Source organism: Vulpes vulpes, chromosome 1 (genome assembly GCF_048418805.1).
Source record: "Vulpes vulpes isolate BD-2025 chromosome 1, VulVul3, whole genome shotgun sequence".
NCBI lineage: Eukaryota > Metazoa > Chordata > Mammalia > Carnivora > Canidae > Vulpes > Vulpes vulpes.
In genome coordinates this window covers 32,317,488-32,341,456 of record NC_132780.1, presented here as the reverse complement: position 1 = coordinate 32,341,456, position 23,969 = coordinate 32,317,488, and the positions used below count along the sequence as shown (strand labels likewise).

General features: G+C 43.0%; 1 protein-coding gene across 3 annotated transcripts in view; it reads left to right on the top strand.

The window, feature by feature from the left end:
* DOCK8 (dedicator of cytokinesis 8) overlaps positions 1–23,969 on the top strand; it is a 227,655-nt gene that overhangs the window by 187,056 nt on the left and 16,630 nt on the right. For all 3 annotated transcript variants that reach the window (XM_072762059.1, XM_026001584.2, XM_026001585.2), the window contains 13 exons: positions 1,550–1,732; positions 2,104–2,236; positions 3,225–3,312; positions 7,156–7,252; positions 8,623–8,757; positions 9,785–9,937; positions 11,016–11,174; positions 12,042–12,142; positions 12,503–12,695; positions 17,700–17,843; positions 19,254–19,385; positions 19,844–19,978; positions 21,395–21,484. In XM_072762059.1, the coding sequence (XP_072618160.1) occupies positions 1,550–1,732; positions 2,104–2,236; positions 3,225–3,312; positions 7,156–7,252; positions 8,623–8,757; positions 9,785–9,937; positions 11,016–11,174; positions 12,042–12,142; positions 12,503–12,695; positions 17,700–17,843; positions 19,254–19,385; positions 19,844–19,978; positions 21,395–21,484 (1,743 nt within the window). The remainder of the gene's footprint in view (positions 1–1,549; positions 1,733–2,103; positions 2,237–3,224; positions 3,313–7,155; positions 7,253–8,622; positions 8,758–9,784; positions 9,938–11,015; positions 11,175–12,041; positions 12,143–12,502; positions 12,696–17,699; positions 17,844–19,253; positions 19,386–19,843; positions 19,979–21,394; positions 21,485–23,969) is intronic.

Here is a 23,969-nt window from a genome sequence, read left to right as displayed (position 1 = left end):
ACAGAAGATCAAACCAAGCCTCCCTCAGGTGGGAGGCTCAAGCTGTGTTGATTCTGTGTTTGTCATTCACACTATGTTTGCCTGCAAAGAGATGATTGAAGGGCCCAGTTGCTTGGGGTGAGTACTTCTTAGGCAAAAGGCTTCAGCTTTTCCGAGTCCCCAGGAAGCCTAAGCAGAGTTGTATAGCCCTGTCATTTTGCCCAGACTGAGCTTAAAAGAGTGAATCTTCCAGGAATACAGTGTCTGATGCTCTTGAGGGGAGAACTCTGTTCCCAGATGAGCTCTGACTCTTCCTTTGGCAGGCAGTGACAGCACCACATCGCCCAGCATAGTTTAACTTTGCATTTCAGTGTAGGGGGTATAACTACTGAGAACTCCACTCAATTCTCTCCTGGAATCTAGACCCAAGTACCATCTCTGCTGGGTGGCTTTCCTCTTTTCCCTCCAGCACCTAGCAAGCCCCCACCCTCAGGACACCCCTGGACCCTAGAAGGGCTGGCAGACAGGGCTGTAAGAAAGAGAAAAGATATTTTAGCGGTGACATCATTCATCATCCTGCAGTTTGAGAAATATTGTATTTTATGACCTCCTCCACCACTGAAACATGTAAAGTTAGCTGCCCAAGGCTCTGTATGCCTTTGACGTTGTTATTTGGCCCAAAGGGCACATGCTCAGATGCCCAAAGTTCACCATTGGGGGATCCTCCCTGGGAAGTTATTGCTAAGGTTTTCCTATCTTCTTGTATACTCAGAAAAACTGAACTAATTTCATAAGCCCTATCATTTCCATCCCAACCCAACATTTCCCTCGTATACTCACAAATAGGCGATTTCGCAATTGGGTATTAGCTACGCTGCATGAACCAAGGGTGCAGCCACATATTGTTCCTTGTCCTGATTTGATGAGTAAAAGAAAGTGCGGTCAGCCCTCAAAAACAAACACTTGGGACAGAGGTATTAGAACAAATAGCCTGAGCCCCCACACCTGACCCCAGGAAAGCATAAATTGTGATTGAAGCCCCAGCATGGAGGACCCCTAAATTAGGGATTGGATTAATTTACTGAACACTGCATGGCCCTTGTGCTAGACTTTGGACTGTGACAAAAAAGCTAACTCTTGAGCAGGTAGGATATTTCTGGAGCCTAGCTAGTCCTGTTCTTTGCTCTGAGTTCAACCCTCTGGTGTCCAGCTGGAAGGAGAAATACTTGGAATCTTAGCAGCTTAGAAGCCCCATTGCAGCCATTGAAACTGGGGGCCTGGTCAAGGCAGGACAGGCCACCAGACCACACTGCTCCAGAGCCAGAGTGCCCACAGTACATGGCCGAGAGCCTGGCCCAGACACTGCCCAACACAAACCCCTTGGCTGAGGACCTCAGCTTGGGGAACACAGGTACCTGTGCCAGGAAAGGCCTGGTTCCTGGAAACAGTTCCTCCGCTAGGGAAGAAGTGTAATGCCTGTATTCTAAGAGCTTAGCATCCCCTAAGCTTTTGGGGTTCCCATGGCTCTACTCCTTCCCTGGCGTCCATCTCGCCATCTGCCTCTTTGCAGCCCTACAAGCAGTACAACATGCTGAATGCCGACATGACCCGCAACCTCATGATCTGCTTCCTCTGGATCATGAAAAACGCTGACCAGAGCCTCATCAGGAAGTGGATTGCCGACCTGCCATCCATGCAACTCAACAGGATCTTAGATCTCCTTTTCATCTGTGTCTCGTGCTTCGAGTACAAAGTGAGTGCGAGGTGGCTCAGCCTTACACCAGCCCTTAGCTCTCCAGTTCAGGTTGATCTTGCTGCTGCTCCCATTTGCTTGGGAATGGAGGCATTATTCGTTTTTCTTACTTCTGTATTGAAATCCGTAACCTATTTGCATTCTAGAGCATTCTAGAAATGGTCATTTCTCAGGGGAAAGATCTCTGCCTTCTGCAGAGAGAGCCCCATTCTCATTCACAGTATTTCAGCCATAGGATCCCCAAACAGCATCTTCGTGTGGCACATGTCCACACTGGTGGCTGTTCCTCACTGAGTATTGTGTTTTGAGGATTCTCCCCATGGACAGAGATCTCACCACACTAAATATCCTTCTGCCTCTGTCCTGTCCAGGGAAAGCAGAGTTCTGACAAAGTCAGTACCCAAGTCCTGCAGAAGTCAAGGGATGTCAAGGCCAGGCTGGAAGAGGCTTTGCTCCGCGGGGAAGGTGCCAGGGGGGAGATGATGCGGCGCTGCCGGGCTCCAGGTGTGATGGCTTTGTCCTTCTGTGCTCTCTGTCAGCAAGTTTTACACCCCTTGTGAAGCGATATGTCCTCACAGCATGGATACACATACCATTGCTTTCTTAAGATATTAGGAGAATAGAGACAAGCAGGTTCTAGGATTCTGTGCATGAAGCATGGAACGTTCCCTGTGTGCTTGCAAGGGAAAGCTACTGTCCTGAGATCACAGGAACCCTGGAAATGTCCCCCAGTGCATCTTCCATTGAAAACTTGTCAAATGTACAGGTCTCATCCTGTGAGGGATGTGAGTCACAGGGTAGATGGAATGTGGGTTCCTCAAGGTTGAAGCCTCTCCACAGGGTATTGGCCTTGTCTTTGTGGAGCACACATGAGACGCTGGATAATTCTGTTTCCAAAATCATCTCTCCAAATTATTCAGGGCATTATTAGAATACAACTGATTTCTCCCCGGTGGCGTCAGAGTGTTTCAGGCCTCCTGGGACCCTGCCAGGAATGATCTCAAAAAGGCTGAACTCACTGCTGTAGAACAGAGCGAAGTGCTCAGACACGCTCAGTCTAGTCACTGTGCTTAAAGTCAGAGTGACTGCTCGTCCTATGTGATGGGACACATAGCTGGGAACTTGAAGGGAGCTCAGCATTTTCAGTGGGGGGTGGGGGGTGGGGGTGGGCACCCTCAGTTAACACCCACACACTCCTCTTCAGTAATTCACTGAGAACCCCAGTTTCATCAGAACTCTCTACTCATGACGCATGGGCTCCACAAGGCTCCAGAAAGGCAATGGTCCCAAAGCTGTGGGCTGTCAGTCAAAGAGCAGGTGGCCGGGGCTGGGTCCTGGGCTGAGTCACATCTCCCATTGGCCTCCGATATGGGCCCTAATTAGCCGGAGACACGGCGCTGAGTCCACTCCACTGAGCTTGTTACGGAACTTCTGGTTATCTTAGAGGGCTTCATGCTAATCAAATTCCTCTCATGCATTTCTTAACTCCTAGGGAATGACCGATTTCCAGGCCTCAGTGAAAATTTGAGATGGAGGAAGGAGCAGACACATTGGCGGCAAGCTAATGAGAAGCAAGATAAGTGAGTCACTCAGCAACTTTGTGCCACTTTTACCGAAAGTTCAAAACTCTTTTTTTTTCCCAGGCTACTTATGTTACTGAAACAACTACATCCTTCTAAGGGTAAGAAAAGGAAACATCATTATCTGTGTAAATTCGCTTCGTCCAGGGACCCAGGATAATCAGAGGTATAAGGAGTTATGATTTACAGCTCTTGAAACTTTATCACATTGATAAGCACTTAAAGAAAACCAATATTTAGCAATCTCAGATTGCTTGACCAAAGCTGCTGGTGGGGACAGGACAGGGCACCCAAGACCATATAGTTCAAGTTCATATTTCCCTTCCAGACACACGTACAAAGTGTGTAGTCAGAGATATTTATGTCAGTTATTACTCATTTTTAAAAAAAAAAAAACGGAAATGTTCTAAGTGCTCAAGATTAGGAAACTATGTAAGGAAATGTTAGGTTGGTATTAAAATTTCATGACGTGGGGCATGCTTAGGAAATGATGTTAAATGAGCAAAAGCAGGATAGACACTTGATTTTGGAGTAGAATCTTAAGTCTCTAACTACATAAGGGAAATACTTTTTAAGACTAGTAGGAAATTTACCAAATTATTATCAGTGGTTTTCCTTGGATGGTTCTCTTTGGATGTTGAAGTAGTCGATGTTTTCTTCTTTATACTTTGCTGTGTTTCCTACAATGGGTATGTGTATTATTCTCTATATACACACACATATACACACATATATACATATAAGCACGTATCTATACATACACATAACGAATGCTATTATCAGCAAAAAATATTAAAAAATGAAAGAAGAAAAATCCTGCTGCTTGGTTTGCAAGGTATGAGATATATTTGTGTAAGAATTTGAATATATAAGGACATGAGACTAAACATGTTGAACAGACCGCTCCTTTCTGCTGTTCCTCTTCACAGCAGATAGCTCCATGAATCTCAGGGTCCACTGAGCAAAACTGTATATGGTCACAGACACTGCCCCACACCTGACAAGGTGGAGTTAGCATATCTCCATGGGGTAGGAAACACCTATCCCAAGGGTAGAGCAGACTTGGAAACTGTTTCATGAGTAAATATAGTTACTGTCTCTGCTGTCACCACAAGAATGCATCATTCTAGTCAACTTATGGGACCTTTGAGAGTCAAATTTATTTTAAAACGTTAAGGAGATAAATATATTTTTATTATAGATGTTACTGAGAAAGCCCAGTTATTACTCTTACTAGTCATATCCATTCTATTTTATTCTTGCTCTGAGTTCCCTGAACTAGTGTTTAAGATATTTAGCACTAAGAATCCATAAATTCTAGTTCAGGCAATGAGCCCTCTATTTTCCCAAAAAAACAGAATGAAAGAAATGTGCATGTAGTTATGTGCTACAGAACAGCTTAGGGGTTAGAGGCCATTTACTCTCTGAGTTGGGGAGAAGAGCCTAACCAGATGTGTTTGGCCTGGGCTATGTAAATTGATATTTTGGAAACTGAGAAACCTTCCCCTTTTGCTTGCAGAAATAACACTACACTGAGCCTTTCTGTGCGTGGCTTCCCAGTACTCCCCATTCAGCTCCCAGCCCTGAGCTACATCGTGGGCTGCTCGTTGTAGGGCTAGAAATCCACCTTTGCAGATTGTCAAGGGTGATGTGGGATTTTCTGTTTTATTTTTCAAAAGAAACCATGGTAAAATTATAACCATTATACTCCATTTAGCTATTTGGAAAACTTTTTGTAATTAAATAGTGGCATCCTCCACCTTTTTCTCTCAGATCATTTTTCAATGATTTTGGCTCTGTTTCTTTGTAGAGCAATAATTTTCAATCGGGCTATCCATTAGAATCACCAGGGGAGCTTTTAAAGCTCCCAGTGCTCATTAATGTACCCCAGGCCAATTAATTCAGAACTTCCAGCACTAGGACCCAGAAATCAGTATTTGGTAAAACTCCCTAGGCGATGCCGTTGTGCAGTTAGTCCAGTTTTAGAACCAGTGTGTTATGGGACTGGCTGGTAGGCTTTCTAAAAACTAAGATTAATGGCAGTCATAATTGCATGAAAATACAAATGTACTTAATATCACTGAACCACCTTGGTGGCTCAGTTGGTTAAGCATCTGATGCCTTTGGCTCAGGTCAGGATCCTGGAGTGCTCAGATTGAGCCCTGAGTCAGGCTTCCTGCTCAGCGGGGGGAGTCTGCTTCTCCCTCTCTCTCTGCCCCTCCCCCTGTTCCTGTTCTCTCTCTCTCAAATAAATAAATAAAATCTTTATTAAAAAATAGTTAAGATGGGAAATTTTATATGTATGTTACCACAACTGGAAAACTTTGAAAACAAAAATGAAAACCAGATAGAGATCTGCATTGTCCAATACAGTAGCCACATTAGTACTATAAGTAAAACATATCAGCCAGATTTTGACGATTTAGCACCAGTGAAGGAATCTATAAGATCTCATGAGTAATTTTTATAATGATTATACATTGACAGCTTTTTTTTCTATATTGGGTTAAATAAAAATCTTTCAGTTAATATCACCTGTTTCTTTTTGCTTGCTTAAGTGTGGCTACTACAAAATAGAAAATGGTATTTGTGTTCCTCATTATGTTTTTGTTGCACAGCACTGCTCAAAATTTCAATCTACCAATACGTTTTTTAAAAATAGCTTTTATATTTCACTTTTCTTACACAAATATTACCACTTGCAGAATGAGAAGCAGTGTAGAGCACCTTGGCACCAGAGAGCCTGTCCTACACTTGAAAATATTTAAAACACAAGGAAATACTCATTCTGAGCCCTCGGTAGTGTATAAGCGGTAGCAGGGTTCCCACTGTTGGGTGAAGGGGAATTAAGGACAGCTTAAGTGGTGATCCTGGGCTTATATATAAGCAGTGGCAGGGCTCCCACTGTTGGGTGAAGGGGAATTAAGGACAGGCCTCTGGGGCATCTTGGGAAAATGAACTCTTCACACTTCTTGTCTATGGCCCTACCATCCTGAATGGCCCCAATCTTGTCTGAATTCTTCACATTTCCCTTTTCTGGCCACTAAATTTAGATGATACAAAATATCCCTTTCCAGTTTCACTTAGGTTTTATGAGAATCCGTGAACTAGTGCCTGAAACGTTCTGGTTACTCAAAATGGAAACCTCACTGAGAAGTAGCACTAGGCAAAATCCCATTCCCTCCCATTCCCTAGTGGGTGATAACCTCAATATCCAGCAGCAGGACATTAGATGACCTGCCCCGCAGGAATGTGACTTTGCTGTCCACTGGGAGAAAAAAAAAAAAAAAGGTCCATACTTGACTGAGCAGCCTCTGGGTGGTCTTTGGGAAGTCAAGAGATTGACTCTACCCTGCCCCAGTTTAGAGGCACCACCCTTTCCTAATCCAGCAGTAGTGTTGTTTGCCAAATTCAGATCCCACCCGCTCTCCCCCTGGCCTGTGGCAGAGGCTTCCCTTGACTCAGATCTAGAGATGGTTCTCACGCATGAAATACAGGAATGGCCCAAGGCTTCACACAGCAATCGGATTGGCTAGCCTCATTGCTAGCAGCAACCAATAATTGCTTTTCTCCCCATTTTGTTATTTCTGTAACTGTCGTCATTATTCATCATAGTGGGGCTGCAGATGACCTGTAGACTTGACCTGGAAAATCTTTTTAACCAGACTCTAATCTTGGAAAGATTGCCCTGCAATCTTTTGTTACCTGTGGCCAGCTCTTTGTTCTTACCTCAGGATTGGCTATTCAGAATGTTTCTTTACACCTTGATGCACAGATTGCCATCGTTGGAATATGGCCAGGTTTGATATGCTCTTTAATTTAACTTCTTTTTTTTCTTCTTAGAACAAAGGCAGAGTTAGATCAAGAAGCCTTGATCAGTGGCAATCTGGCTACAGAAGCAAATTTAATCATTCTGGATATGCAAGAGAACATTATCCAGGTGAGGACAACATATACCTGATCTGTTCAACATGAATATGTTTACTAGAGTTTAATAAGGAATTCTTTATAGATAATCATGAAAGTAGTAAATGTGATTCCTAAATGCCTTTTTTTTTTTTTTTTTTTTTTTTTTACTATTTACAATAGTGTTCACCTTACAAATTCCAGAGATACTGAACATTCTTCTGACTTCTTTGACTTACTCCTCACTTAGGTGCTTGACAAGCTGACCCTCATAGTTAAATCTGCCACGTGTGTATCAATTTTATAACATAGATGGTGGGCTTATGGTTGATTATCTAGAATAGGGATGGTAGCTAGGATTTTTGTTTTGTTTTTCACTTTTTGACAAGTCAATTCCAGTTGAATTATGGTGATGTCTAGTATGGGAGCTAAGATTTTGACTGGACCAGGTTTAAAAAAAAAGTGCTAAGTCTGCATAATGAGGTCTACTTTGGACATAGATTGGTGAAGGAAAGTCACTTGTACCATGAATTTGCCATCCCCGCTGCAGAAAAGTATGGAACCACTGTGAGCTTTGCAGTAATACCACTTACCATGCTAATTTTATCTCCTAAATGAATGTTTCCAAAATTCCCAGGAAGTCTAGGTGATCATGGATTTTTGGCTAACCTGAGCAATGTATCCCTCCATGTTAACAGCAAGAAATCACTGATTCGGGTAGATCCAGTGTTGCTCTTTGGAGCTAGGAAAAGAGATATTGTTGAAACACAGGGAAACCTTAGTTATCCTACTTTTGAGCAGTCTAACATCAAAGTCATTATTATAGAAAAATAAAGACAAGAAGTATGTGGTATCTTTGATATCTTAAATTCTTGGCATTATACTGATTGTGTCTCTATCCTTCACTGCTTTGGCTGCCATATACCTAGTAGTCCTCAAAATGTCCCCCCCCTCAAAGAAATGGCACTTGTTTGTCATTATCTTTGGTGGTATTAGTCTTGCTGTTTTATTTAGAAACATTGCTGCTACCAAGCAGCCCCTTTTGTACTGGGAGATCCATTGTGTTTTGAAGCCCACAAAGAAAGCCATGTCTTCTATACAAAGAAAGAACATTCCAAGAGCTGTTAATTGGGCTGGAGGGAGGTATGCATTATAACTGAGTTTAGCAGCCCAGAATTGGGCATAAATCCCAAAGCATCTGGGATCTTTTGGAAATAGGTCTTTAGCTGTCATGGTAATAGATAATGCATGTGGTGGCTTCCCAAACCCTTAAGATCTTAGACTAAAGAGATGGAACCTAAGCACCACTGTACTAATTGTCAAGAGTGCCTACTTATGTCTTCACCCCTCAGCCCCCTGGCACTGCACAGGGATTCAATGATACTCTTCTTCCATTCCCTCTAGGCAAGCTCGGCTCTGGACTGTAAAGACAGCCTGCTGGGAGGTGTTCTAAAGGTCCTGGTAAATTCTCTGAGCTGTGATCAAAGCACCACCTACCTGACTCACTGCTTTGCAACCCTCCGGGCTCTCATTGCCAAGGTAAATATAGGATGCTTGTCTTCTTACTCCTGATTAAGAGCTGACAGTTTCATCTGGCTTCACACTTCTCCCTTCAGATAGGCCAAAAACCCACATAGCATGGGATTAGGGGACATCAGGGTGAAGGTTCTAAGTCTCCCTAAGAATAAAGCAGATGCCCTGATTTTTTGAGAAGTTATCGTTGAAAGGAACAATGATGACTCTCACACTTGGAAGGTGGCCACAACTATAGAGATTTGACATTGCCACTCACTGGGACATGAGAGCAGAAACAACTGAGCACCCTTACCTTTCACTCTTTTTAATAGTGCCTCTAGGTGAGATTCATGTCCTAAACATGACACCCCTTAGTTTGTCTTGCCAAGTGTCATGTCATAAAATGACAGAAGATTTAGAAGTAAATTTCTCATAGCCTGAAGAATATAGACTTTCCTACAGAAAATGGTCTAATGTGGTTTATTTTCTCCCCCTTGATTGGAAAAATCTCAGTTGGCACTTTTTTAATGGAATCTTTTACATTTTTTAAAGGTTTATTTATTTATTTAAGCAACCACTACACCCAGCATGGGGCTCAAATTCACAACCTCGAGATCAAGAGTTGCTTGCTTTTCCTGTGGAGCCAACCAGGAGCCCCAGGATTTTTTTTTACATTTGGAAAGTAGAATTCTTCTACTCTCCCCTATCAGGATGATTTTCTCTTTGTTAGTTGCCAGAAATTTCCAGGGGACTCAGTAAACTCATGATAATCCTTTCAGAGATATGACTTTGTAAATGCAGCCTGGCTAACAATGCAGTGAATTCTGCAGGCCGAATCTTTGTTGTGTGGTTCATAATTATATCTGAAGTCAACTCCGTTGCTTCAATTCACCTTCTGACTCAAGGAGCTCATTATCTTTATGGAGCAATGCATGAACTCTTCTGGGCTTTCTGCTTCTCCCAGCAGACATGGCCTGTTTCAATAGGCATCGAGTCCAGAGAAAATCTGAAAGTGCCAAGTGATGCCTAATGGCTTCTGTGTCTTTCCTAGTTCGGGGATCTGCTGTTTGAGGAGGAGGTGGAGCAGTGTGCAGACCTGTGCCAACGAGTCTTACACCACTGCAGCAGCAGCATGGATGTCACCCGGAGCCAAGCCTGTGCCACCCTCTATCTCCTTATGCGGTTCAGCTTTGGAGCTACCAGTGTAAGAGCTCAGATGGCTGGGTGACCTAGAACCAGGAGAGAAAGTCAGTGCAAAACATTGGTGGAAGAAAGTTTGTAGGATTGCAATTTCCTTCTGTCCCATGTGAAGGAGACAGTTGACTAAATAGGTAGATAGCAGCTTTTGAATTTGAAACCAGAAGTGAATATAAAGACTGATGAATACAGTGGTTTCCATCTGTGTGTTTCAATAACAACGGAATGCATATATGTAGATTAAAAGTTGTCATCTGTAGGGAAAAATACAGCAGGCAGGTTAAGAGTTCAGAAACTTTTGTCTTGTTTCCAAATTCTGATTGACTGTGGATGAGAATTTGAATGATTAGTATCATCTGCACTGGAGTTTTAATCGAAGCTTTGCAGCCTTTGGAATTCAACTTTATTGCAGAAGAGCGAACCTTTGCTTTAGTTTATCTAGATTTTTAGTTTATTTAGATTTGTCTAGATTTTAGTTTATCTAGAGTATTTATATCTATGATCACATTAACAAGCATGCTCAAGTGCTCTTAAAAGATAAATTGGCCCATGGAAAAAAGGCAGGGTCCTCATAATATGTTAGGCATAACTATTTAAAGTACTTAGGACATTTTCTCAGGGGCCCCTTGGATAAATCTTTCTCCCTAGAGCTAGAAGGGAAGGAGAAATTGAAAGTTACTGCCTGCTCAGAGTCCGGAATCAGAACACATGGCCAGGGTGTTGCTGTTCCTTTTTACAGTTTAAGTCAAGTCCCAAGAAGAGGAATCTTGGCACAAAAGGATACATCTTTGAGACCCAGCTTTGTAGGAACCTTCCAGCCTTGCAACATGGAGGCCATCCAGTCCTCAATGAAAATTTAAAGGGAGCTGACAGATTTATGTCAGAGCAATATCCATTTAAGCCATTTAAACAATGATGTGAGTCTTGTGCAAAGTATACCTCGCATTTCATTGAGAAAAAAAGGAAATGATTGAGACAGAGTCAAAGAAACATTGGGGAGTTCCTGGTGTCTGGCTCCACTGCCTTCCATTATCCTCTAGCCAAGTGCCTCTTACTTGCTCCATCTTTTCTTCTTCATGACATAGAACTTTGCAAGAGTAAAGATGCAAGTAACCATGTCTCTGGCATCACTGGTGGGCAAGGCACCAGACTTTAACGAGGAGTACCTGAGAAGATCCTTGAGGACGATCTTGGCCTACGCAGAAGAGGACACTGCCATGCAGGCCACTCCTTTCCCTACCCAGGTAAACCAAAGAGTGTGCTTTATCTCACATACCGGTTTGAGGTCAGCCAGTTATATATGAACTGGTATATATATATACGTGTGTGTATGCTGTGTAATTACATAACACATAGAATTATTTAACAGTTATATCTTATGCATAAAATATTTAAATGTTATGTATGCATGAGTATTTAATATATAGCACAGTATATATAATATATATTATAAATATTATATATATTATATATTTCATATATATAATGGATAGATATGAAATGTGAGCTAAAGTCCTAAGCTGCCATCTATTTGGTATAAAATACCCTAATGTTCCAGAGTACAGGTGAGAGCTCTTCCAGGTTGCAAAAAGCTAAAAGCAGTTCAAATTAATTAATTTTTTAAAAAATTTTTATTGATTTATTTGAGAGAAAGAGAGAGAGAGAGAGTACAGAGGGAGAAGTAGACTCCCTACTGAGCAGAGAGCCTAACACAGGGCTCAATCCCAGGACCCTGGGATCATGACCTGAGCCGAAGGCAGACACTTAACTGACGGAGCCACCCAGGTGCCCTTCAAGTTAAACAAAAGGAAGAAAGATACTATAAGGATTCAGGGCTAATTCACGGATCCCAACAGCCAGCTCACATCCAGGCCTCCAAAACACACGGACTTGCAAAGATGTAGGCCACACAGGATCCATCTAGATCTATCTATCTATCTAGATCCATCTAGATCTATCTATCTAGATCTATCTATCTACCCCTCCACCTGCGAGCTCTGCTCCCATAGAGCATCCCATCCATAGCTATCCCTCACCCTTCCAGTGCAGCCCTAGCTTGTTACCATGGATGACAAAGCCAGGAATGCTTAGAGGTGTACCCTTTCTTGCAGGTGGAGGAACTTCTCTGCAATCTGAATAGCATCTTATATGACACAGTGAAAATGAGAGAATTTCAAGAAGATCCCGAGATGCTTATGGATCTCATGTACAGGTAAACGTTTTATATTTTTTTTATTTATTCATGAGAGACATACAGAGAGAGGCAGAGGGAGAAGCAGGCTCCCCACAGAGAGCCTGATGCGGGACTCGATCCCAGGAACCTGGGATCATGACCTGAACCAAAGGCAGACATTCAGCTACTGAGCTACCAGGTCCATCACACCCTCTGTATGGAGTGAAAACAACCAGACTGATAAATGTTTGCTTCCTCTCTCATTTTCTAGACATGTAGGGAGACACTCTTAGGGCGGGGAGGAGGATGGGAATTCTTGGGGGAAGAAAGTGGCCATACATGATAGAAAAACAGTGTCATGAACCAACTGTCCTTGAACCTTTCTCAATCTGTCCTCAGAATTGCCAAAAGCTACCAGACTTCTCCTGATCTGCGGCTGACCTGGCTCCAGAACATGGCAGAGAAACACACCAAGAAGAAATGCTACACAGAGGCTGCCATGTGCCTGGTGCACGCAGCTGCCTTAGTGGCCGAATATCTGAGCATGCTGGAGGACCACAGCTACTTGCCCGTGGGCAGCGTCAGCTTTCAGGTGAGGCACAAGCTCAGCTTTTCCTCTAGAGGGGTGGTTCTCAACCGGGGGCAATCTGGCCTCCCAACCCAGAAGGCGTTTGACAGTGGAGACATTTCTGGTTGTTACAACTGGGGGTCGGGGGGATTGACATCTGACACGTAGAAGCCAAGGACGCTGCTGAATATTCTACAATGCATATCAGCTCCCACCACAAAGAATGATCTGGCCTCAAATGTCAATAGTGCCAAGGTTGAAAGAAATCTGCCTTAGCTTATTATATCTGCCTCTTCTAATTGCTTTACCATATTCATTTTTTAAAACTATTTACAATAAATGTAAAGTTGATGGGCACTCTAGACATTCCCAAACACTTGGATCCATGATTGCATTTGACCCTCCCCACCAACCAGTGAAATAGGCAGACAGGCAAGGTATTATCACTCCTCCTTTACAGATAACAAAACTGAGAGAGTAGCCTTTCTAAGGTCACTTAAACTCTTTCTCAGACTTGTAGTTGGCGCACCGACAACTGCGTAAGTATTTTCCAAACACTAGAGAAATGATTTCCCGCAGGACCCATTCCTTTGATCGCATGCCTCAATTCTGTAGCATCCCACACTTCAGTCCCAAATCAAGGAAGAACCACATTGACTTGAGAAGGAGAAAAGGGAGCTGAACCTCTACTTTCTTAGGATGAGCTGAATATGACCCACAGTTAGCAAAAGGAAATAAGTGGTCTCCTGGGTCTGAACATTAACTCAGGCTAGGATGCTTAGTGGCCACTTGGACAGCTTTTTGCTGAATAGTGTAATACAGTCTTTAGAGAAAATAAAAGTTTTATGAGTCCATTTTTAAGAGAGATATAATCTGCAGAAATGACTATCCTTGAAACCATGGACAATACAGAGCCCTTTGCAAGCCAGACTCACAGTCATTTACAAGTGTTTATCCTTGTTTGAATCTACATGACTGATTTTATAAAAAGCTTCTTTTCTAAAAAAAAAAAAAAAAAAAAAAAAAAAGCTTCTTTTCTATATTCTTCAACACCATTTTGTGATGGCTGTGTGAGCTAGAGGGAGAGGACAATCTAAGTAGTTTCCCCAAGCTTTAGGAAGAAGTCACTGGAACCATTGCTGGGGGACTGGGAGTTTCTGAGTTCCTAGAACTCTGTTCACCTGGGTACCTGTTTGCTTCTCCCCATTAACCCCTCCTTTCTTATGGCTTTCAGTAACAATAAGAGTTATTCTAACATTTCGTCCTCAGCAAATATCTTCTATTCTTAATTCAGAAATGTGTGTTATAGAGGCCAAAAATGAAATTCTTATCCAAAAAGCATAAAAAAAAACCACATCTGATTTTCATTCGCCTAAAAGTGAAGACAGTTACAAAAGTCATTTTAGATGTATCTGCTTCTTTCATCACATTTATTTTGTCTGTTTGATATTGTCAAGGATAAATATTTTAAGTGCTACTCTTTCAATTCTCAGAAAATCTTTAGGTTTTTTTTACTTAATGTTGAATCAGATCATCCTCTTTCCATGCTTCATTAACTGAACTATTTATCATTCTTTTATGCCTTTTTCACAGTTACTATTTTCTATTTGATATTTATCACTTAAGTATTAATGGCATTTTGTTATTGACTTTCATGTTTGGTAAGCCAGAGAATTCCAATTTCGCCTAGAATTCAGTTGATTTGCCTATGATAAGCTATGCCAAGGCGAGATGGAATAGTTATTCTGGAACCAACAGAAAAACCCTACATTGTCCCTACAGGGGGGCAGTTAGCTCTATTTTTCTTCTATTTATTGAGCACTTACTGTGTCCTTGTGAACTTTACATTCTAGCCAGGGAGAATGACATCAACTAACAATTCCTTATTCAATTATAATTATGAATGCTGTAAGAAAGAGGTACAAAGTACCATGAGTGTTTATAATCTGACCTAGCCTGGGGGTCATGGGAAGCTCAGAAGGACCAGAAAGGGGAAAGGGAAGGAATTGTGAACTATAGGTCTTCATGATGCACAGAACATAGTGAGGTAGGTATTGTTCTCAGCTATAGAAGAGAAGCCAAATTATGTTGTTGCTTTTGAACCAGTTCTTTTCTCTCCAATGAGATGTACCAAATCTTTTTGGAATTGTATGCTTTGAAGTGACAGAACACCAAACCTACACAGACCTAACATGGAAATGGAATTTATGAGCTTGCGTGAGCACAGAGCAGCACCTACCAAACTGGAAGGAGGGGCCCAAACCACATCATCAGACCTCAGGATTATCACCACTTCCTGTCTCTGCTTTTCCTTTCACGGGCTTCACATGCTCACTGAGAAGTATTTAGGTCTATGCCTTTCCAGGTTCAAGACTAGGAGGAGAGAGAGATGGCTCATCACTAGCAGTTGCAGAGAAAAATCTCAATGCATCTTATTGGTTCTGACAGGGCCATATGCTCATCCCTGAGCCAATCATAATGGCCAGAGAAATGGACTGCTCTGGTTGGCTGGGCCAGAGTGGAGGTCCACACCTGGAGTTTCCCAGGAGGCTTTCTTCTGCAGAAGGACAAAGGACTTCTGGACCGCGTTAGCCACAGATGTCCACAGATGTTTAAGTTGATTTCTTAAATGCTTTGTGCTCTAGTTTTCAACCTTCTTCTGCTCCAATAAAATTGAATTTTTGGAGAAGAATTATAAACTGGAGATAAATAAATCTTGTGCAAGGAAAATAAACCTTGAGCCCACTAAATTCCAAGGCACTGAGATCGTTGACATTCTATGCCCCAGACTCCAGTGTTTATTCCACAAATGTAGATATGGATACAATCTCAGATACTGCTGTTACTTTTACCTCCCTGATTCTGAAGCCAAGAAAGTTTGCCAGAATCCTTCTTCCCTGGTTACAGCTAATAAAGCAGCATTACTTCAGATACTTCAGCTCTGTCCCTCAACCCTAGAAAATTGCATACAATTCTAATAGTACTCATTTCTGGAGTTATTAGATTCTTTCAACTGAATCATTTGGACCTTCTGTTACTTCCAATTTGGAAACATCATAATAGCAAGACTAGGTTTGGAAAAAAAAAAGCTGGCCACAAGAGATTCTGAGAGCCTCCTATATTCCTACATTACAGTCTTGAATGTGAAGATGGAGGACTGTGACAGCTGTCTTCCCTGATTGCTAGAGTTGATTCACTCAGTCTTGCTAGTCAAGCCAGGAGGCAGTGATTTTACCTCACAAGCCAACTCTGGTCAATTGGTAGTGGCCGTCTGGAGTGCTATGCTGAAAGAATTTTTAGACTACATTGATCCTTGAACAACACGGGGGTCTCCCCACATAATCAAAAATCCACAGGTAACTTTAACTTTTCCCAAAACTTAACTACTAATGGCCTAGCATTGAGCAGACACCCTACTGGTAACATAAACAGTCGATAAACATGTATTTTGTATGTTATGTGTGTAATATATTGTATTTTTACAGTAATACCTAACTTCTCCTTAATACTTCTGGTATTTCTAAACTCTACAGTTTGTAAATTTTTTCAAATTGTTGCAAATCTTAAAAAATCTTTCCAATGTATTTTTTTAAATGCATAGAAATGGACCTGTGCACTTCAAACCCATGATGCTCAAAGGTCAACTGTATATCTCAACTTCAAGGGAAATGGTGCTACACTTGGTTAGTTATGCCTGTTATGAGTATAGGAGTAGGAAGGACTGACGTGTGTGCTACCTGTTTGCAATCTCTAAGCTGGGAAGATGTCCCATTACTTTTATGTTCTATATGAATTTCTTCCACAGCTGTGTGCCAAGTTGAAAAAAAAAAAAAGATTCTTAACATGTCTAGAGTATGAGAGTCACTGCAAGGGCCAGAGCTGGGGTGATTGAAAAGGTGCCTAAGGGCAAAATTTTAAGAAGCACTCACTTATAGGGTCATGCAAGTTCAGTCATCCTTAGAAGGAGCCTGAGACCGAATGCCTCCCTACGTGTTTCATCCTTGGTTTCTCACTTGGTTAACCCTAGCCCGGGCCCTGGTTACTGTACTCTCTGCTGCAGACTTTAAACTCTATGGTTTGTGTAAAGGAAAAGCTTATAAAAAGAACAAAATGGGAGACAACATTAAAAACAGTTGCATTGGAATCGGTTTGTCTCCTGCCTTCAGCCCAGGGTGTGATCCTGGAGACCCAGGATCGAGTTGGGCTCCCTGCATGGAGCCGGCTTCTCCCTCCCTGTGTCTCTGCCTCTCTCTCTCTCTCTGTCTCTCTGTCTCTCTGTCTCTCATGAATAAATAAATAAAATCTTTATTTTTTTTAAAGATTTTTATTTATTTATTTATTCAGAGAGAGAGAGAGAGAGAGAGGCAGAGACACAGGCAGAGGGAGAAGCAGGCATCATACAGAGAGCCTGACGTGGGACTCCATCCAGGGTCTCCAGGATCACGCCCTGGGCTGCAGGTGGCGCTAAACCGCTGTGCCACCAGGGCTGCCCAATAAATAAAATCTTTAAAAACAAACAAACAAAAACAGTTGCATTGCCATCAACATGGCCACCACAAGGACATTCTCATAGGTTCTTATCATATAAGATGGCTGTTCACCTGAACATCAGATCAGTAGTAGCGCATTTCAAAGGTTCACTGGGTGTTGAAACAAGGGGTCTAGTTACGTCTTAATTGGTCTTTGCCTTTTAAAAACCATGATCACTGCTGGACATCCCATAGGGTCGTTTCATGACAGTAATCCAGGTGTTGTTACACTGAGGAAGTGTCTTTTATGTGTGCCCTAAAGGTCAAAAGGAAAAGAAATTTGTTAAGTTTTGAAGACCAGTTGCTCAATGTGTCCTTTCAAAATGAACAGAAGCCAGAGCTGCTTTCTAGGTGGAATTACAGATATTGTATCATCACAGGCCCTGTCCTCGCAGGGTCTTTGAATGTGGCTGCCTCAGGTCCACATCTTGGGTTCCTATGGTACATTTTGTCAGTCTGGTTCCCCTGTTCTCTGGGCTTACACTGAGGTCTCTTTCAGAATATTTCTTCCAATGTGTTGGAGGAGTCTGCAGTCTCTGATGACACTTTGTCACCTGATGAGGACGGCGTGTGTTCAGGCCGGTACTTCACCGAGAGCGGCCTTGTGGGCCTCCTGGAGCACGCAGCTGAACTCTTCAGCACGGTCAGTGCTCACAGGGATTCCGGGGCCTCCACATGGGCTGAAATCCCAGCATCATGGATGCCAGTCTTACCCCGAGGCAGGCGCACCCTGTGCTGGGGTGTGCAGGGCAGAGGGTGGCCCCCAAAGACTTTGATGTATACACATTAGATCACTGCTGAAGGGAGCTGAGAAAGCCTTTCATCACTGCAATATTCTGGTTTTCACGGCTGGGCAGCAGTTACACTGTATTATTTCCATTTAAAAGGTAGAAAAAGGCTTGCCCAGGGTTACATCACAAATGATGAGGCATGTTCTCACTCTCTCATTTTCTGTCTCTTGGAGAAAAATAGCAGGGCGGAGCCACTGGGAGGAGAGGGAAGGAGTAGATTCACCTTTCTGACAACTGGGTAATAGTCAGGATTATCACAAACAGCTCAGAGAACTATGGGAGCCCAAATCCCTGAGACTCCCCTCATTCACCTAGCCTTGGTCTACGCACTCCTTTTTTTTTTTAGACTTTATTTATTCATTCATTAGAGACACACAGAGAGAGGCAGAGACATAGGCAGAGGGAGATGCAAGCTCCCTGTGGGGAGCCCGACATGGGCCTCCATCGCAGAACCCCGGGATCACAACCTGAGCCAAAGGCAGACGCTCAACCACTGAGCCACTCAGGCATCCCTGGGTCTACACCCTCCTAATAAGAGAAAAAAACATAAGTAGATGAAGTCAGTGAGATTCAGGACAGTGGAGAAAGCGTCTTGCCCATTTTCATGTTAATAATCCCTCTCCTCCCCACCCCCAGTAAATATCTAATACTTAACTATATTTAGCTGATCCAATTTTATATTCATCCTTATATTTTTTTCTCTTTTCTACTTTTTATTTTGAGGTTTCCTACCCTACAACCTCTATGTCTTAACTATCTTTTTTGTTTTAGCTATCTTTTCTTTTTTCTGCTTTCCATTTTGGGATTCTGAGAAAGTGCAATATACTTCTATTTTTCCTAAAATTCCAGAAAATGAATTGGTTAGAATCCTACCAATTCACTAAGGTGCAAAATTTTAAGACATGTGTCCTCCTTTCAGACATGTGTCAAACATCTGGCTTACAGGGTGACTGCTGATGACATTGAAATATGCCAAAGCTGTCTTCCTGAATGGTTCCTAGTCCCTGCTGCCAGTCTCCTGTCTGTTTTCATTCCTTGGGAAACACTTTTGCCCACTTAACATCATCATATAGTACCATTCAGCGTGCGTCTAGTTTAGTTTGAGTGGTCCAGCCATCCCAGAGAAGCTCAGACATCTCTCCTGCTCTGTAAAATATTGTGGTGCCAATTATTAATCCATTCTCCAGCACATAATGAACTCTGGATGCTCTTCTTAACTTTCCACTGGACTAAATTCTTGTTGATTTTCTTCTCTTTCCAAGGGAGGATTGTACGAGACAGTTAACGAGGTCTACAAGCTGGTCGTTCCCATCCTGGAAGCACACAGAGACTTTCGGAAGCTGACCTCCACACATGACAAGCTACAGAAGGCTTTTGACAGCATCATTAGCAAGGTAGCTGGGGATCCTGGCCAGCAGGTCCTGTTACCTGGCAGCAGGTGGCCCTGTCCCAGAGATAGTTAGTCCTGCTTCCTCTCTAGCAAGTGATTTGCCTTGAGCACATCATTGCTGTAGCTCTCCCTTACCAAATGGAGAGGAGCTAGAAATAGGCAGAGGACCTGAGTTCAGACAATTCTGAAAGAATGGATCTTGAATGATGGTAAAACCAGGAAATGTGAGAATTTTTAAAATTCACTTCAAAGAAGTCCTAGAAATCTTTCATGGCATTTCTTTATTATTATTTCCAAAGTTTCTTCCATAACCATTAAATTTTTTTAAAGGCAAGATTTTAGTTTATATTAGTCATAGGAACAAAATGCTTTGTAACAATAAGAGAAGCCTGCCCTTTCTAAGCCGATAGATCCTCAACGAATGACCTAACTAAAGAGAAATTGTCTTATTTTGCTCACCAGGGTCATAAGAGAATGTTTGGGACTTACTTCCGAGTTGGTTTCTATGGATCCAAATTTGGGGATTTAGATGAGCAGGAATTTGTTTACAAAGAGCCTGCTATCACCAAGCTTCCTGAGATCTCTCACAGACTAGAGGTAAGAAAAGTGCTTGACACTTTATACTTCACAAAAGCAAGGTAGAGTGGGTCATTGCCTACCCCCAAAAAAAGTTATGGATTCTTCATTGATCTGTATAAAAAATTTCCCACCTTGCATTTATAATATGAAGGCATTAGGTAAGATCATAAGGTAAAGCAGGATTTGGAGAGTTTTTTCCTAAGATTCTGTGTTTGCTCATCAAAGTTTGTGAATTTATATGATGAGTATTTGTTTTCAAGACTTCCCAAAAGTCAGTCAATGTCATGTGCTTTCATATCACTCTCAAAATGTTAGTAATAGTTTTTCAGCTTTAGGATTATTACCTTGACTTTTAATGTAGCCAAATTACGGAGTTATCCTGAGAAAGTGTTAGGGCCATTCTTTTGGTATCACCAGACAAAAAATCCCACTTCTGACACAGAGATGCCCACAATAGCCACACCATGTGCTGTAGCACAGTGAGCTATTCCTGATGAGCTGATCCAAGGAGCCCCCCTCTGTGGATTATCAGAGTCAGTGTCCCATCTCCTTTACTGGAAGCCCCAATTCCAACCTGCTGTCTACATTTGATCCATAATGTCGCAGACATGTTCTTAAAGGAAAGGCTAGGAAAAAAAGAAAATTACATAGAGAAAAGTGAGAAAGCAGACATGGAAAGGTCCAAGCCCTAAAAATGCAGAAGGAAAGTCAAGGGGTGCCCTAAAACAAAATCCCCTCGAGCGGAGTAACTGGGGTTTCTGAAGTGCTGACACTTAACTCAAGATTGATTCCTTATTCCTTCTTGCTAGTGCTTCAAACTTATGCTTTTCTGTGGCTATCACACTTAAAACACTTGAGTTGCCAAATTGTTGTTTATGCTATCCTTCCATGGAAAATAAGACAAGAGACTTTAATCCCTACATGACTCAAAGAGGCCTTGGCCCAGAGTGGTTGAGCAACTTGTCCAAAGTCACTCAGCTCATGAGAAGGAAGAATGGCAATTGACCCCAGGCCACTTGGTTCCCTAATATGTTTCTCCAAAGTAGAACTAGAAATGTATGCTTTGTCTTCTTGTAAAATGTGGTTTGTCACATTCTGGGAAGCCTAGTGGCCTGCAAGTTCCTAGGGTACAAAAGGCAAGAAGTAAGTAGTGCCATTCCCCTGGAGCTGCTTCAGGAAATACGAAGACATTGGTTGAATTAGAGTCGAGCACACTTGTTTTAGGGAAGCGTATACCACTGCAGTGCTGCACTTCCTCAGATTTTTATTTATGTCTCCAGAAATGCTAACTTGCTCCATTAGCTGAGAGGGACTTCCAATAATCAATGAACAAATTCTTCCTTATGCTTGTTCCAAACTTATTCCACTTCTGAGATGCAAAGAGTTGCATTATATTAAAATAGTCTTTATAATCTGTTGGTTCTTCTTGCCTAGGGATTTTATGGCCAGTGTTTTGGTGAGGAATTTGTGGAAGTGATAAAAGACTCTACTCCTGTGGACAAAACCAAGTTGGATCCTAACAAGGTATGGGGAAATTTGCAAAAGAGTCGATTCCTTTGTTCTATCCCCCAAATCATAAAATGACCTCCTCTCTCTGGCTCTCAAAGTTATTTAAATGTACCCAAACTTTTTTTGTATAGGGCTCAACATGGTTAGATCTTAAAGAAACCATGTTCAAAGGCAGGAACCCTAAGAGCTACCATTTATTAAACACCAGCTGTATGCCCGGCACTGCATCAGGCCCCTTGTGTACCTCATTTCATTTCATCCTCCAGGAGCCTTTTGAAGTAGGTGTAGTCGTTCCTATTTTACAGATGAGACAACGGAGGTGCTTTGTCAAGCAACTTTCCAGGATCATGCAAATGTCAAGGCCAGCACTCAAGTTCAGGATCTGTCACTCTCAAACCCATCCTCTTGATCACCATTCTTTACTGCCTTTCTTTGCAAACTTTTCACAACTTCAAACATATTGAAACGAGGCAAACTTCTCACTGCCAGCACTTTGAGGCACCAGGCTTTAGGCTGCAGGAATTTCTTCCAGTCCTGTGCAGGGCCCACCCAGTGACGTTGGGGGAATGAGGGAAAGGGCTTGGACTGCAGCGCCCTCCCTTGTCACTTGGGAGGGTGTATTCTGTCCCATCCGCAGCTGGGTGTGCCGCATCCAGTTAGGACATTCCCCACCCCCACCCTGAGACCACGTCACCCTCCACAAGTTACAGGCTCTGGCCCCCACAGCATTGCCCTCTCTTCCACACCACCAGCATTGGGCCACCCACGCTTCTGACTGAATGGTTACTAATTTGGGGTTTCCCACAGCATCCCTCAGGTTAGGGAATTCACTAGAATGATTCACAGACCTCAGGCACGTGCCTTATGACAATTGCAGTTTTATGATAAAGGGTACACACAAGGCAGCAAAGTCTGGGAAGGACCCCAGAACTTCCATGCACCCTCTTCTGGAATCCAGGGATGTCTCCCCTGCCCAACCCAGCAGGTCTACAAGTGCACCTGTCAGGAGTCCTGGGGTCTAGGGTTTAATGTCCAGGCATGATTGCTTATCTCGCAAGCCACATTACTGGACTCAAGTCTCCAGCCCCTGCCTCCCCACCCTGGCAGAGGCCAAAGTCAGCCCAGAGTCCCAACCCTCTAATCACTGTGACTGGTCTTCTGGTGACCAGCCCCCATTCTGGGACCCACCAAGCTTGAGTCACCTCGTTAGAATAACAAAGGCACTCCCATCCCTCAGGAAATGCCGAGGGTCTGGAAGCTGTGTGCCAGCAAGTGCAAATACTCGATATGTTCCTTATTGTATCAAAGGGTGCTGGCTTCCTGCTCAGCCTGCCCGACGGAGACAGAGGCCTCCATGCCGCTGTCTAAGCTGCTGGGAATAATGTGAGCTCAAGGTATTGATTAAACGCTGGCGGACAGGGAGCGTTTGCCATCTGGCAGGAATGGAAAGCTAAGAGGCCAAACTGTTCTCTCAGTTCTGTCCTCCAGGATCCTAAGGAGATGACGCAAGTAGGGAGGAATTGACCAAATTTAAGAGTTTGTTTTTCTGCATATTTCAGAAGATTTGCTCACTTCACACACCTTCCCTGGGCCAGGCCTAAACTAGTAAGTGTGGTGAGAGCCGAGCTAGGCTTTGACAGAAGTGTTGCAGGTCCCTGGAAGATAAATGTGCACAGCACCTGCTGCGTAGAGTCACCACTGACGTCCCTGACACATGGTGTGCTTTTCACCTCCTTCCAAATGCCCAGTGCAGGTGGTGACTCCTTCCAAATGCCCAGTGCAGGTGCAGAGTTTTAAATGCGAAGCTGAACTCAGAATTATAGCCGGATTTCATCACACTAAGTAGCGATTTACAGGCTGAGGTCACCGACATCCCCCCATCCCTTTCAGGGGGTTGGTGCTACAGAGTCAACGGTCACTGTCATTTTTTTTTTAAGATTTTATGTATTTATTCATGAGAGACACAGAGAGAGGCAGAGACATAGGCAGAGGGAGAAGCAGGTTCCCTGTGGGGAGCCCAATTGGACTTGATCCCAGGATCTGGGATCATGCCCTGAGCCAAAGGCAGACACTCAACCACTGAGCCACCCAGGGGTCCTGTATTCTTTCTTTTTTTTTTTTTTTAAGAGGCTTGCTTTCTTACTAAGTGCACTCTTCTTCATTTTGTGTGTGTGTGTGTGTACATGCATGTGCATTTTTAAATGAGGTACATGGAGGGCAGCCCGAGAGGCTCAGCGGTTTAGCGCCGCCTTTAGCCCAGGGCGTGATCCTGGAGACCCAGGATCGAGTCCCACATCGGGCTCCCTGCATGGAGCCTGCTTCTCCCTCTGCCTCTCTCTCTGTGTCTCTCATGAATAAATAAATAAAATCTTTTTAAAAAATTAAATGAGGTACATGGAGTGAAATTCACCTTTCTGGTGTTTAGTTCCGAGTTTTGACAAACACGTCTAACCACCACCACGAAGGAAAGTTCTATCACCCCCTAATATTTCCCCCTGCC